Source organism: Tinamus guttatus, unplaced genomic scaffold (assembly GCF_059628265.1).
Source record: "Tinamus guttatus ecotype Peru unplaced genomic scaffold, ASM5962826v1 Tinamus_guttatus_pri_ptg000381l, whole genome shotgun sequence".
Classification (NCBI taxonomy): domain Eukaryota; kingdom Metazoa; phylum Chordata; class Aves; order Tinamiformes; family Tinamidae; genus Tinamus; species Tinamus guttatus.
Genome location: NW_028288915.1, coordinates 673,209 through 689,338, shown reverse-complemented (window position 1 = coordinate 689,338; position 16,130 = coordinate 673,209). Strand labels below are relative to the sequence as shown.

At 40.4% G+C, this 16,130-nt stretch overlaps 1 protein-coding gene across 1 annotated transcript in view; it reads left to right on the top strand.

The window, feature by feature from the left end:
• Positions 1-219: 219 nt before the first annotated feature.
• The window catches only part of TDRD3 (tudor domain containing 3), a 93,874-nt gene continuing 77,963 nt past the window's right edge, over positions 220-16,130 (top strand). Inside the window, exon 1 of the mRNA XM_088530533.1 lies at positions 220-319. Within this exon, the coding sequence (XP_088386659.1) occupies positions 279-319 (41 nt within the window). The 5' untranslated portion in view covers positions 220-278. The remainder of the gene's footprint in view (positions 320-16,130) is intronic.

The following is a 16,130-nucleotide window of genomic DNA, read 5'->3' as shown; positions in this document are numbered from 1 at the left end:
GCGGCCGCGCAGGCCCGCGGCCTTGCCCGCGTCAATGATGGCGGCGGCGGCCTCACGGCGGGCGCCGCCTCCGCCCCCGGGGCGGGGAGAAGCGGCGCTGGCGCCGGCGCCGGTCGCGGGCTTTGTTCGTCCCCGCGCGCGCCGCCACCTCCGCGCGTCCCTCCTTGCCTCCCGCTTCCCGGTGCGGCGGAGCGCTGGCCGGGCCCGCCGCCCGCGGAGCGGCGGAAGGAGCGGGCCCCGCTGGGCGGCGCGGAGCGGCGGGAGGCGGCGGCGGCGCCATGGCCGGCGGGGCGCGGGCCGCGCTCTGCGAGGCCGGCTGGTAAGCGGCGCCGCGGCCTCCTCGCCACGCGCGGCGCGGGGACAGCCCCGGGATCCGTCTGTTCCTTATTATTTAGTGATTTATTTTTGTCTTTTAATTTTTGGGGGGTGGGGGGTAAGGGAGAGGGGCGCTGGTTGTGCTTGTCGCGCGTCTCATGCGGACGGCACCGCTGGGAAAGGAGCGTCGTTATTTCCGGCGGGTGTTTGGGGGGGATACAGTTTTACACCCATTTATACCTCGTCTGTCAAAATATTAGTGTCTTTAGGGCTGTTTCTTGGGTAAGTGCATCACATTCTTCAAGAACGCTGTTTCTGTGTCGGGGCTGTGTGAAGTTCAGTGCAGTCCTGTGCTCCCTGCCTGTGGGTCCATAGGAACAACCTTCATTACTGACGTTATTTTTCCTAGTAGAAGCTAGGAAACCCTTTCCCCATGCTCTTTCCTCTCCAGAAAGGAGAGGGCTTTCCTTAAAAGCAACAGTGACTTAAGCTTTCCTGCTTTCTGTTGTGTATTCCAAACTTTATCGTGCAACTTTAAATTGCTTTCAATTTAATGAGCGCCCAGGCCAAGCTGCTTGCAGATACGAGGCGCATCTGAAGCGCTCCCTGTTACTCTGCCCGGGGTGCCCTTCTCCCTCCGGGACGGATGTTATTAATGGCTGTTAATCACTCATTAATCTTAGAAAATGGCAGGGAAGAAGTAAGGGTACTGGCAGGTGATCAGGCTGACGATCCCGTCTGCTGGACACGTGTCCTGGCTTAGGTGCTTTGGGAAGGATCTCCTGAAGGAAAGGGAAAAGGACCCTCTGCTTCTGAGGGAAGTGAGGTGAGGGGGAGGGAAGAAAAAAAAAAGTGCATCAGAAATATTAACTTTAACAGCATCAACTCTATCAGCGTTTCGCTTTTGCGTGTGGCTCTGCTGTCCTTTTCTTGCTAGTGCCACGTCCTGAAGTCCTTTAATGCATGTGCAAGGGAGTCTTCAGGTGTGTTATTTAAGGTGCGTTTCTGAGCTGGGCTCTCAGTTAGGTCATGTTCAGGAGCAGTTTCTTTCCAGTGTTGGTGTCTCCTTGTGTCAGGTGGTTTGCCTCTTAGTGCAGAAGTTGAAGCTGGGTTTATCTGAAACTGGTTTAGTCTGTCCCCACAGAAACGACTGGAACAGATTAAGAAACTGTTGCTCCATAGTTACAAAGCTGCTAGCTTGTGAGGTCCTGCCTATTTTGATTCAATTGCCATAACTTTTGTAGATCTTTAAAGGTAAGAAAACTTACCATAAACACTTGATTATGTGAATTTTTGCAATTAGTTTTGTTACGCCTCTGAATAGTGGCTTTTTTTCTTTTTTTCTAAGTAAAGCAGTGACGTTGTCAATGCAGTACAGTGTACTTTTTTTTTCAAACAGTTAATATTATTATCAAGTTGCCTAGAAAATTGTATCATTTGCTTTTTTGATTTGTTTCACTATATCAGTTATGTATTTAAAGAACTTTTTGGAGGCAGTGTCCCTATGTAGTAAATTTAACAGTCACAGTGCTGAGAACATATGCTGCTGGCTTTTTTTTTCCTTTTTTTTTTTTTTTTTTTCTTTTTTTGTGGGTCGAGGTGAAGCAGGAAAAGGGAATATTTAATGAAAATTGATAGAAGACCCCTGTAGTTTGCAGTTTTTCTGAAGAGGAGGAGATATCCTTGTGTTGTCTTAAATTCTGCACAGTTTTTGAGGTTAGTTCTTTTCATTATGTAGCATACTTTATCTTAGCTGCTGTTTGCCCAAATGCGATCTTTAGAGATTAAATAGGGTGTGGTGAAAAATATTGTTTTGGGGGGGAAGTTTTGTATTAACTCTCTTTTAATTACTAAACATTTATGGAGGGGAGAACTGAGGGGAAGAGCGAAGTCTCTTTTCATACTGCCACAGTATTGAATTTTGGAACAAATTTTCCAAAGCTGCCATTAATGTATAGACCTAAATGGACCCTAAATTATTGAATACACCTTTCTACAACATTTCATACATTTTCTACAATTATTGAATACACCTTTCTACAACATTTCATACATTTTCTACAACTCCAAGCGCTCTAGCAACTATCTATTGCACACAAAGCCCCACAGGACTGCACAGTGCACCCTCTTTCTCAAGCTGTGAGCACTTCTCAAAACTTCCTTTTGTTTGTTTTTGGCAAGCCTCCAAATAACGTTTCATAGGAGAATAGGAAGGCAGTCAAGGAGGTCTTCAGCATCCTAGGCCCCTGCAGAACTTGGGAGTTTATTGGCATTTGGGAGTGTGAATGAACAATGTCTACAGGAGGGCTAGCCTGGGCCACTGATTCCTGCTGTGGTGACTGACTGGTCTCTAAATGTGGGAGAGCAAAACTTGCAAGCTGCATACCTGAGGAATTTCTTAGTCCAGCTAAATAGCCAAAAACTGTTTGTGTAGCTAAAAACTACAAGCAAGTTCCTTGCCAGGTAGTACAGGTTGGTTTTCTTGCAGTATATGATGCTGTAAAAATTAGCAGACCTAAGGCAGTCTCCCCTTCCCCTCCACTATAACCATGTAGTCTTGTGAATTTTGCATGTTTTTGAAGACTGTGTAAATAATGTTCCCACTATGGCAAATAATTGCTAGCGATGAAGTAACAGAATTTCATTGGTTATGTAGAAACATGAGAGTTTTGCGACGTGTGAGAAAGTGCTGACAATCTAGCCTAGAATTTCTAGGCTTTCTTCTTGTGTGTACCAAACTGTCTTTAGCGTGGATGGAAGTAGTTATGTATTGCATAATGGTTAGCTTTAGATTTAAGATGAGTTTGTCCTAACTAACTTTTCTTCTAGGACCAGCCATCTGCAAGCTGTAAAACAGGAGTAGGTGTATGCTTAGAAATTCAGGGAAATGCCAAAGGAACTGACCTAACACCAGCTTCTCAGAACACAGCAGGAATTCAGGAAAGTAGCTAGTTCGAGGATCCTGCAAGATGAAGCCCTTTGCTTTCGTGTCCCTTTGCTGGGGGTTCTTTGGCAAGATCAGCTGTTTTTCATCCCTACATATGAAACAAGCCCAGCCTGCTTAAAACACGTCCCCTGGGTGCAGGGATAACCCAGTGGTTCACAGGGGAGATGTAGCTCTTTTGAGATTTATGACAGTCCTGTAATGACTTGCCTATGTGGTTTATGAGATTTGCTTGTATAGAATCTTCCCAGGATTTCAGGAAACTATGATATGGATATACTTAAGAGTTAAAAAGATACATAGAAGGATAAACAAGATGGAACAGGATGGGGGAGCTAAGATGGAGTCACTCTTTTCTGGGAGATTAACATGTTGGGAACTCCTTAAACTGCAGAAGAGAAAGCTGAAGGTGGAAAATCTACTTCATCTGAGGGCAGTAGGTAAGAGGACAGCTGAGCCGTTGTACTCCAAATCTCCTGCAGTGTTGTTGCTCGATGAGTCCTGCAACGCTGGAAGGAGGAAGCGCTTACTAAGCTAGTATGATTCTTGTTTCAAAGTAGGAAACAAAGTATTTTTACGGAGTGATGGTGAAGGTGTAGGGACAAATTTATTGTAGGGGCGAATTGTATCAGCAGGCTAAAAGGAAATTATGTAATTTTTGTGTACAGTAAGCTTATGAACAGAATTCTAAAGGAAATGGCAAGCGATGTATCCTCTTGTAAACCCAGTCTGCTGCTTGTGAGCAGGTGGCCCAGCTCTTAAACTCTTCCTAAAGATCCTCTCTGCTGTCAAAGGCAGAACACGGGACTACGTTAGCCATAAGCCTGTTCCACCAGAGCATTTCATGCATCCTTGCCAGCAACAGTATTTTAATCTGTTAATTTAAGATATTATTGGTAAAAGAAAAATAGAAGATAGGTAATTCAGCACTGTTTTACTTCTGTGCTATCTGTAAAACTAAAGGTCAGTAAGTCAAACCATACAGGTAAAATTGATAACCCTCCTACAAGGAGGATTATCAGTCCCTTGAACAAGTGTAATGGAGGAAATGGCAAACTTCCTTAACTCTGAAGAATGAAATCGGTCGTTGTGGACCTTTTCAGAATTGTTTGAAGGGGTCAGTGACCACGTAGCTAGGATAGGGTTGCTCTTTGAATCAATCAATGAATTTTCAAAAAAGGAAAAAGACTAGGGACTTTGATCAAAATTTCTTAAATTTTCTTGTTGAGGGTGCAAAGTTATTCTGTGGATATTTGGATACAAAATAAGAAATAAGACAAAGAAACAGATAGTTGCTTCATGATGGAAGAAAGTTACCTGTGAATTTCAGCTGTGGATCTAAGACTTTTTCATATGGAGTAATAGCCTGAAGGAATAATAGCGTTTTGGTGTCATAGTTTGCTGGTATGTATAACCTCAGTTAGTAAAATCTAAACTAGTTGTGTAGCTGCAGAGCAGTGTTAGGAGACCAGAGCTTAGTGTTTTTGGATGGCGAGCACAGTTCAGGTTTGATGAAAGCCAAATGATGCATGTGGAGGGAATACACTGCAAGTCAGTATAAACAGCAATGAGCTCTTGGGTTGATGTTACTTTAGAAAAGGGCAGGGGACACAGAACTGTTAGGTATTCAGAAAGACAAAATGTCCTACCAAATTATTTTATTCTTTATATATTTTGACGATGTATTGAAATCTTGAACAATGTGCGCTAATGTAAACATCCCAATACAGCAAGCAAAAGTTTCATACACTGTGAAAAAGGAGAGACATTGGATCAGAGGTATGGACATCCTGCTGGTAAGGATTAAAGTCTTTAGTTTGGAAAAACAGAAGAATAAGAGGACAAGTGATAGAGGTCTATAAAATCCATAGATCTCAGAGAAATGAGGATTAGAAAACAAGAATAGCTATTTTTCATAGTGCAAGATTTAGACCACACAGTGAATTGAATCAAGCACACTGCTTGATGAAAATTTAAGTATCTACTCAAGCAATGTGTAATTAAATTGGGGAACTCAATTGTCACATAATGTTGTGGAGCAGAAATATGTAAGTGGGTTAAAATACCAGTTAGAACCAGGTAGGCTTAGATCCACCGACTGCAGAGCTTCATGGTGGAATGCAGCTGCTGGCTTTAAAACTGCTGGAAGCTAGGAATTATTCCAAGCATTTCAAGGTCAGGTGTTATTTACATTCACTGTATTTGGCTCGGTGAGGGAGTAGTTTCCTTCTTTCTGTCCCTTTTTGACCTCATGATTTTTGATCTTATATTGAGAAATCTTATTATCTCTAAGGTAAAAATACCTTCTGAATTCTGTAGCTTGATATGTTTGTCTACTCATGAACTAATTGATTATTGTTATCAAAATGAGCTAAATGCGTGTTACACATCTGTAATTCACCACTTTGGGCAGATTTACTTCTTCCCTCTTACGATTTTGGCTTCTAACTATGACAGCATAGAAGGAAAAGTTTAAAAATGTAGTCTTGATGGAGATTTGAGAGAAAGGCTTGAGCAGGATGGGACAGCGGCATCCTTGATTACTGCTGGCTTTTACCCACAAGGTCAGATGAACTTCCCCGTGGAAGAGTGCGATAACGAAGGAAGGGATGTTTTTAGTAAGTCCTCTTTTTCCTAGTTGTCAGCAGCTCTTATGAAGTGATGTTCCTGGGGATTTAAATTATTAACTAGACAACTTGTTCCACCTATAAAGTGGAAATTTGGGGAATCTGGAGTAGGTATGTAGATAGGGGTGAAGGAGGTCCCAGGAGAGAGCTCTTAATGGGGGCCACGCACTCCTGAACTGCGTACAAGGCTCTCGTGAGCTCCTTTGGCTCTGCCCAGAGCCAAATTGTGCATCTCCTGAGCTACAGGCGGAGGGGCTGGGAGTTGGAGAGTTTGTAGTGAGCTACTCTTGTCGTTTGTACTAAAAAAACACACGTTTACTAAAATACTACTCTACATCTTGTTGTAAACAGTGCGTGTAGGAGTCTGTAGTGATACAAAGACATCCTGAAGCTTAATTTAACAGATAGAAGTGCTACTAGAAATGTTAAATTTGCAAGTGTGATGCACATCAGTTAAGTATTTAATGCTTGGTTTGTTAAAGTCTACTATAGTCCTATGTTCATATTTTGATGAGAAGGACGTTTTCTAACTTTCTTTTTTTGGTGGGGGGGGTGGGGGAGTGGAGGGATATGTGAATAAAAAGAGTATATTTAATTCCGTTAAAGATAATTCTAATGAAGGAAAGGCAGTATGGGGATGTATAAATAGTATGTAAGTGTTTTTAATCACATACATACATAGTTAATAAAGTGCATAGTCATGAGGTGTCAGACTAGAGGAAGAATTGACAACTCTAAATCTGACATGAAACCCTTGAGCGAGCTGCTTTGCGCTCATTAGAAAACGTGTTGCTGGCTTGTGTAGTTTTTATAATGCTGGTAGTCATTGAAGTGAGATGGGGACTCTTAGAGTGGCGTCGGTTTGAACCCTCCAAGAAATGTAGCACAGGGATCAGAAATGGAAGCAGTGAGGTTGGCTGAGAGCAAGAGAAGGCTTGCTCCAGGTTAGCAGACGGACTAACATATCTACGTGTGTTTGACAGGGAACAGTATCTGGGGAGTGTGGCTGAGTTGGCTTTTTTTTTTTTCCCTGCTCTTTGCCTCACGTAGTGCTCCAGAGGACCATGAGCTGCTTGGACTGCGTGTCTGGGTAAGGGCTGTTGAGGAAAGACAGAAGAGATCGGCACGTGTGCTTGGACACATCCAAGATATTCTTAGTGCTGCAGCAGCTGCTGCTCTGGCTTGGGCTCAGACATAGAATTCATTTTAAGACAGGCTGCCAGCATTTTCCCAAGGAAATGTGAGTGAGAAACAGTACTGACAGCTTATAGCTCCACAGCACTTTAATAAATTGCCATAGATGAAAAAATAAAGCCTTCTTTTTATCACTGTGGCTTTTGTATGTCAGAGTGCTGTGGCCTGTTACAAATTATGGAATATCAGATCGTCTCGGAGAGTGAAGCATGCGCGGATACTGCCCAGCACTTTGCGGCTGCTGGAGCTGTTACTGGCACCTGCTGTGTTAGAGCAGTGCCACTTGTGGCAAGGCTGTCTCAGCAAAGTTTGGGGGTAGTGAGAGTGTCTTGCCTGCAGCTGCATCTCTGCATGTTAGCTGGAAAAGTTTGGCTCTTGGACGCTGGCAGGCATGCTTGTCTCCACGTCTCTCTTCTGTAGCCCTACGTTAAAATTGCTTGTAATCTGCTGAAGTTTAATTCTCTTATGTTCTTTTACTATTAAAAACAACTGATGTGTTTATCACAATATTTAAGTGATTTTATAGACATAGATGAGGAGATGCCATTAAAACATGGACTATAAATATGTACTGTCCAGAATCCTCACCAGGTGAGTTAAAATATTGTTTTTCTATTTTAGGAAAACAAGCACTTATTTAATTCTCACTGGTATCTCATATGGACAGTATAGTGAATGGGGAAAATAACACTTTAACTGGTAGAATGGTGCTATTGCTTGATGGGACAGAGATGCTCTTAGGGAGAATATTTACCCCTCTTTCTTTTGAGTGATACTGCTGTAATCACCATCAGAGTTGCAGCCGATGGTGGAGAGACTTTCAAAGGCATCGGGGCAGTTAAGTTTCCTGGGTAGTTTTGTAACGTCTCCTTTATTTGTTAAATTGTGATATTGTATCAATAAAGTTTTAAACACAGAGCAGAAGTGTTTCATTCTGAATTACTGTTTAGGTTGGAAACATCAAAGAGGTACCGCTTTTGTCAACTACTTGGAACACCTTGTGCTTTTTAGTTGACATTGCCTGCACGTGCTTAGGCATCCCTTTAACAGGAAGGGAGAGAAGGAAAGAAGAGTCTGTGAAGCAGAAGAGTGGGTAATTTTCAAGATTTGCACTTTTTGCAGATTAGTGATTTCTGAATGAGGCCCGTCTCATGTGGAAGTGTTTTGCTGCTCGGGAATGCTGAGAGGAGCCTTATATAAAAATGTGATCTGCCAAGCTGCACATTTTTGAAAGTGTGTAATGAACGCAGTCATCATTCTTGGCTTTGAAAACTTGCTCAGTTTTTTTAATTCACATATGATGTATAATACGCAGATATACCCCTGTGTCATAGACATAATTATGATAGACTTGAGAGCTGCAGTTCAGCTAGTTTAATAAACAACTTGAAGTTCTTGATTTTCATAGCTGCAAAAATTAAACCTGATCACAAGCAAGTTCATCAAAGAACGTGACTGTATCAATGTGTGTGCTTAATATTTTACCTGATATTCAAAAGCTAAATCAGTTTGGGTTTGCCTGGAAGTCAGTTATTCTTCAAAATGAAAGTGTACTGTGAAAAGATTTCAAAACAGCTTTGGGTCATTCAATAAAGTCATTTTCTATTTTTATTTATATTGAGGACTCTAAATCTCTCAGTGGGAAGGTAGCTTGAAATATTTGTTGCACATTTCCCAGCTTATTTTGAATGATTGGCTGTGAGAGTCTGCGGGATGAACATGTGTCAGCAGAAGCATTTTGAATGTTTTCTATTCTTGACATGTTGAGTTTTGCCGATCCACCCGAGTTTTCAGCCTTTGTCACATTTATTACAGCAGTTCATAGTTAATGCTTATTGTGGTTGTGGACACAGCCCCTTTCTTCACTCTTTTCTGTTTTCTTAGGTCATGTTTGAGTTTTTAACCTAATCGTGCTGTTAGGTGTAACTTTTTTAAATGTGTTGCATTCAGAAGAATATGTATTCTACTGTTGTTTGATCATCAAAATAAAAAAACGTGTTTTTAGTCTGCAGTACTAATAACTAGTAGACACTTGCAATTAAACTTTTGTGATACATTGATTTCCGCCCCCCCTTCCCCTCCCCCTCAGGGACTGACTAGGGGAAAAAAAAAGTCATTTTCGTTCACAATTCTGCGATTTTTATTAAATGGAAGCGAATTAATGGAATTGTAAGCTTGGATTACAGCATAATTCAGAAAGCAGATGAAGGAAGACACTGTTCCTCTCATTTATCCTCTACTTTGGTGGTTTTCATCCTCTGTTTTGATGAATTTAGAGCCCTGATTTCAAGTCCTTTATCTTCCTCACTAAAATGAGGGCACAACTAAAATACTGAACAGAAAATACTAATTAAACCATAGAATGTGAGAATAAAGTTTAGCAGTTAAGGAGCTCCCTGACAAACTTCCTTTTGTCTTTCCTTGCTACTACCAATGTTTTGGTAAGGCATGCACAAGAAGTGTTTCCTGGTGTCTTTCCACATTTCTGTGTTCTGTAGCAGCAATGATAAAAGCTGTTTCTTCCCACTTTTGTTGTTGAAGTTTCTTGTCTGTGAGCTGGTCGTGCTTGGTGTTAATTACAGCAACTTCCTTTGCAGTTTGTCTGTTTTGCTTGTTTCTTTCTTCTTCTGTTTAGCTGCACAGCCTTTCAAATTGTCCTTTGATTTGTCAAAGAAGTCCTTTTTTCTGCATCAGATTTAATATTGTTTAGCTTACAAGTCTGATTTTTTCCTTTTTTTTTTTTTTTAATGTCACATCTGAACTTCTGTAAAAGCAGCACATGTTTTCTCTGTGAAAACTGGTCTTTCAGGTATTAGTAACTTTGCCAAAGTGCTCTAGTGAAGCTTTGAAGCTTCAAGCATTTTTTTTAATGGTGACTAAAACATACTTCTGATCTCATGTTTTAACTACAGCTACCGATAGCCAGCTTTGTTCTGCAGTCTTTTGGCTGATCTCCTTATGTCCCACAGATCTGCAGATACCTGTCGGTCAGCGTCTGGATCATACTGCTAAAGTGCATGTGTTCCAGGTACACGTGCATGAATTCCTACATGGAAATACCTCTCAATGAAATTGAGATCAAATTGAAGGATACAGTAGTATTTTTCATTTTAAAAAATATTTGTCTCTCCGTAGCTGGAACCAGTTATGTTTTTTGGTCCTTGCTGACAAATCTATGACTACTGATCTGCTGACATTCCCCAGATTTTTCAAATATGTAATTGAAATAAAATGTATGAGTTTTAACATGTGTTCCTCTACATTGCATAAGTATGTTTCTCTTCACATTTTTTTTTACTTTCAGGGATCTTTTGCCAGTAGACTATAAATCTAGTTTTAATGATGTGTACAAAGGCCTGTTATAAAAATAAACTTTTTTTTTTTAATAGCTTCTCTCTATGCCTAAAAACTTGCTATGTTCTGTTAAAGTTGTATAATAGGTGTATTTGTGTGATTTAAGAATACATGGCTACAGCTGCAAATCAAATAATTTTCCGCTTAGCATCTTCAGTTAAACACATACTTTTTGTTTCAGTAATGAGTACTCATCTTTCCTTCCTTGTCTTTTGAGGGGGTTGTAACTTCTTATTTTTTTTGTTTCTTTGATTCTTTTTTTTTCTTTCCTTTTTTGATGGTTAGGATGGGTTGTGAGTGGGTTGCCTCCAAAAGATAAGATTTTTTTAGTTAGAGCTACTTTCGTAAGAACAGTTCCCATGACAGCAGCTGTTTTGGGAGATTTGGGGGCTGGTGATATAATTCTTAAAAAAAAAAAAAAAAAAAAAAAAAAACCCACAGATAAAAGTTAAGATGTTTGCTTAGCATTTGGCTCTCTGAGTCAGCAGACGCTGGAGCTGTTAAGCTTCTGTTCTTCCTCAAATTATTATGAGTGTCTTGAAGCAGAAGTAGTCCCGGTTTCTGACACTGATATGGAAGACCTGCTTTAATAACAGAATATCAATTAATAATATTCTCAAGTTTCATTTTGTAGTTTTATGGTTCAGTGCTGTTTTTGTATGGTGATAAAATGAGATTTTACAGCATGAATTGAGAATTATTAATTGTCTCCTTCATGAGTACAGCTGATAAGCTAAATTAGGTGATTAAAAATGATTAAAATTATACTTAGACTACTAAAAATACAGCCTTTCAACCATATTACTTAGTTCACCCTCAATAAATCAACTTTTAAGTATCATTAGCAGAAAGAACACACCAAAATCCTGCAGGAAAGTGTTTTGAGGCATCGCTTCTTACAAAGATTGCAGGTTTAGCTTTTGTAGTAAAGCTGAGGTTGGAGCAGGGCCTCTGTGGAGGTCATACTGGTCCTACCACCTGGTGTAAAATGGGACTACGTCCCGAGTTGGCTCAGCTGGCTAAAGGCCTCCTCTGTGTGAGCATTGAGGATGGGCACGTGGCCTGCTCCAGTGCTTAGCCCTGCCTTGGGAAGGTTCTTTTTTCACTTAGGTCCAATGGGATTTCTGTTGCTTCCACCTGAGCCCCTCGCACCTCAGCGTTTCACTCTAAGTCTCTGAGAACTGGCTCTGTTGCAAACTCTGCTGTCATCTTTTTGAACTCCATGACATTCCTGTTGGCCAATGAACCAGCAGTTTAGTCTACACAGGAAGAATACCTCTTATCAAATTTATCCCGACATAATCACTTTATATGTTTATGCTACTGTGAGCTGTCCTGGTATACAGTGTAAAAGTTATTGTGGTGTAATGTATTTCCCAATTATGGAAAACATGATATACCAGCAGTACATATTAAATTACCTTTACTTTATTTAGCAGGCTATCTGAAATGCATCCCCCCAGTGTGTATATTTGCATTTATTCTGATTCTTCAGAACAAAGTGATAGCTGAAGAGAGATTTAATTCACAGTAGAGTGTCCAAGTAAAACTAATGATGTTAGTTCATGCATCTCAAATGCCTTGTGAAGTATCTGCAAATGACATAAAATAGCATGACTTAGTCTAACCTTTTATTTATGTATTGTGGTAAAAATATAAGAACAGGATATAGGCATTTTGATTTTTAAAACTTTGCTCTACTCCCCAAAACTTTATTTTTTTATAAGCGTTTCGCCTAAAGCAGTATTAAACTGGAATCTGGACTGTAGGCAAAAGAGTGTTTTCTTCTATGGGCTCAATCTCCTGTCCTGATGACCTTTTTTACCCCAGGCATTTTTTCCTCTCTTACTTGGGTGTGATGGTGTCTTCAAAAAGGCCCATCTTACTTCAAGTTTAGTTTCCTAACTTTAGCACACGTGTGTTCAGTTAGTACTTTAATGCAAAGGTGCTCACATTTTGCATAAGACGTTTAGGAAGATTTTTAATAGTTCTTTTTTTAGGATAGTTTCACTGGTAACTGAAATTTAGTCATAGCTGGTGAAAGGGCATTAGTTACTATAATGTGTAAACTCTATCTTTGCATTTTTTACCTTTATTATTGCTTTTGTAATAACTAGAAACAGTTGCTGAATAAAGTAGTCGTCATAGTACAAATGAAACGGAAATACTAAATAAATAAAATGACAAGCATGTTTTTAGATTTTGTAGGCTAGCATATTTCCTGAAAAGAAAGATATAGTCCATTGATGTTAGTTTAAACTGGGAGAAAATAAAGATCAAATGTTTTTAGCAAGATTTCTAGAGCTGTCGTGTGGATTATTGACTATACCCAAGATAAAAGCATCCTGAACTGCGGCGTAGAAAATCCTTAGGAATGGAGTTGCAAGTGCAAAAGAGAATGTACCAATAGGTATAAGAAGAAATTACAATGCAATTTTTTAACTTGACTTGGCCCTGTGTGTGAAGGAATTGACTGCTTTGAGGCTTTGAGGGGCTTGCTTTGATCGTGCTTGGAGGCTTCCCTTTGGGTTGCTTCTGGCGCACTGTGGAAGTCATTCAGTAGAGCCAAGAGAGGATGCTTTCAAGAAGTGCTTAAAAGGAAAATGAGTGGGTTTTTCTTGTTTGTTTGCTTTCCCCTGAAGCAGAATGCACAAAACTTGGCTTCCCTTTGGGTCAGTATGACATAGATTTGTTGGAAAAATAGTAAGTATTGTATGTGCTTGTTTCATATTTACAATTGGGGAAAAAAATATGTATATACACACACACACTTTTTTTTTTTTTTTTTTTTTTCTGAAGAAGATATTCAAGTAGCATAAGATTCACTTCAGAGCTGAAAAAGAACAGCTCCCGAATGAAGTAATAGCTGTGCTGTTACACTCGGGGCAGTTGTTCTGGGTATATGATGACTTAATTAAGAAGCTGCGATACCTAAAGCCTGTTCGCACATGATGCAAGTATAGTATGGAAAGGTGACAGTTTTGGATTTGTTACTTTTTTATGGGGATAGTTTGAGTCATCTATTTGGCACTTTGGATAGTACAGGTGTGATCATTTAAAAAGTCAGTTCTAGAACATATTCTACTTGTTTTATTTCACTTTTTTTGTGTGTGTGTGTCTCCATTTTTGCAGTCTACAGTGTATGATGCTCAGTTCCATTTTTCTTAAATGTTTTACTTGGAAGTTAGTAGTGGTGATAAAATTAAATACATTGCACTGTTAAATTTCTTTTTTGTAAAGCAAATGTGAATGTATAATTCAGTCTGACTGTCTGGAAGACTGAAGTTACCGTTATTACACTTTCAAAAATGGAGATCTTTTTGGTAGGAGTTACTGTTATGGTGAATGAGCTCTTCATTTTACGCAGAAATTTTGAGCGAACTTTGTGGCAAATCCAAGAAGCTTAAGCCGAGCGCTTCCCCATGCCCAACTTCCCTTGTTCAATGTCTGCAGTCGATCTCGATCCTGCTCTGTCCTTTGTAGATCAAAGTTTCTCTCCTGAGTTTCTCTCTGTTTCTGAACACATCTAATACTAGAGTCTGTCTAGGAGACTGAGAGTGGGACAAATATGCAGGGATGATTCCTCAAAATATTCTCCCAGTTTTGACTTTCTGAGGCTCAGCAGTTTTCACAGCTGGATATTTTCTTTGTTTCAAATAATTGTTTTCTTCCATTAATCTATGCAGTTGTTTTTTGAGCCCATGTAAAATGTCAGCAGCAACAAATCCAGAAGAAAGGTATCCCACAACTTTATTGTATGGTGGGGGAAACAGTCTTTTCTTAAGTTGCTAATTCAGACACATTGAACAACAAATGCCTTTTTATCACCTTAATGTCACTCGTGACTGAATAGATCAGTTAAAAATCTCCTCAGTCTTTTTTTTTTGTAGGGAACAATCCTATTCCATGTAGCTATTCCTTGAAAGGAAGGTGTTGGGTACCTTGGATGTCTGCTGCTGTTGTGCTATGAAGGAGGGCAGAGGGCAAACAGAAGGCCCTGAAAGCTGGGAGAGCTTAAGAAAAGTGATCCTAAAAGGAGGAGGAGAAAGAGCGAATGAGGACAGATGCTTTGCAGATCTATGTTGTTCAGGCTCCATCATTATAGAAGAGAACACAAGATGATGGAGGACTTGGTGATGTGATGCAGATGTGGCACTAATTCTGCAAAAAGACAAAAGAAAGACAATTAAGAGTTCGTTAAGCTAAATGCAGTGCAGAGTAAATTACATCTGAGTTTCAAAATTGCAAGTGCATGGTCTTGGATGTGGTGACTTTAGTCCTGGAGGTGTTTGTGCGTTTGGGTAGAAGAGTGAGTATAAAGGTATGAACAGGCATTTGCAGCGTAGCTTGTAACATGCATGTGAGGCTTGGTGGCTGGATGAGTGCGTTCCCAGACCATTAAGCATGCAACGTAACAGGATTAGTTTTATCATGCATCTCTCTCTGGAGATGTTTTACCTGTTTTACCTGTAAGCACGTGAGTGCATCTGAGCAGCTCTTGCTGGAGGAGCTTCCTGCTTCTCAGGTGCTTCCTGCGTGTTTGCAGCATCGTGAGCTCTGTTGCAGTCCTGGTGCCGCCTGTGCTTCAGCTGTGCGGCTGCCGCTCTGCAGGGATGAGAGTCGAGTTGTTCCCCTTTTACGCAGTGCCCATCTGTGTGTTTTGCTTCTGCCCCGCTGCCAGTCGCTGTGCAGCTCAAGGGGACTCGGTGTCTTCGAGACCTCGGGTTCTCTGTCAGATTTGGCTGCAACGGCCAGCACGATTAGAAAGAATTGATGTGACAGGGCTGCTGGAGAGACTGCGTGAATACTGTAATTGTTGTTGTCCAAGAGTGATTGAATGCAGCTACTTTTTAAAAACTTCTGGATTTGTTAGCTAAAACAACAACAACGAAAAGAAACTAAATTTGATGTGAAGTCTTTTGTTTGATCTCATGCAAAGTGTTTGCTTTCTTCAAAGCCTTTAAAAGTAAGGAGAAATCTGGTGAAAGTGTTTTCCCCTTGCAGCCCTTAGTTCAGGGGCTGGACTATTTCCATATCGGTAAGTGGATACACTTCTGGCCACAGGGATTTGAATCATGTTTTCCGTCTTCTGGATTGGTTTGTCTCCTAATCTGTAATATATAGAATTTCTTCTTTTAATGCTATTCTTCCTTCTGTAAATAGTCCAATTTCTTTAGAGTTGGCACTGTCTCCCAGGGATGCCACCTCTTAGGCTCAGTGAGTCACTCCCTTTCCTTGTCACTGTGGGTATTTTAACAAGTGGAGTGACTCCAAATGAAGGAAGAGATGAGGGCTCCATTACCTGGCTAGGAAACTGCAGAGAGATGCTGATGTTCATGAATACAGACTTTGATTTGAATTCTGATTTTTGTACACCATGTTATATATTGAGCAATTATGCAAATACTGCATTTATTTGTCGCTTTGAAAATGTGCAGGGTGTTTCACATCCTCTGGTCATGATTTTAGAGGCAGAAACCAGGCTTGTTTTTCAAGGCAGATTGGAAGCCACCATTTCTTGAGAGGCTTGTGAAGTACGTATGATTTCAACAGCTGCAGAAAGAGGTTTATCAGAATTCATCCAAATAAAAATGACTAAAATGAGTAAAAAGACTCCTCTTACTATTCAGTTTATAGGTTTCCAGCTGTTACTGACAGATACTTATTATCCGAAGTGCTAGAGAATAATGTTTGAA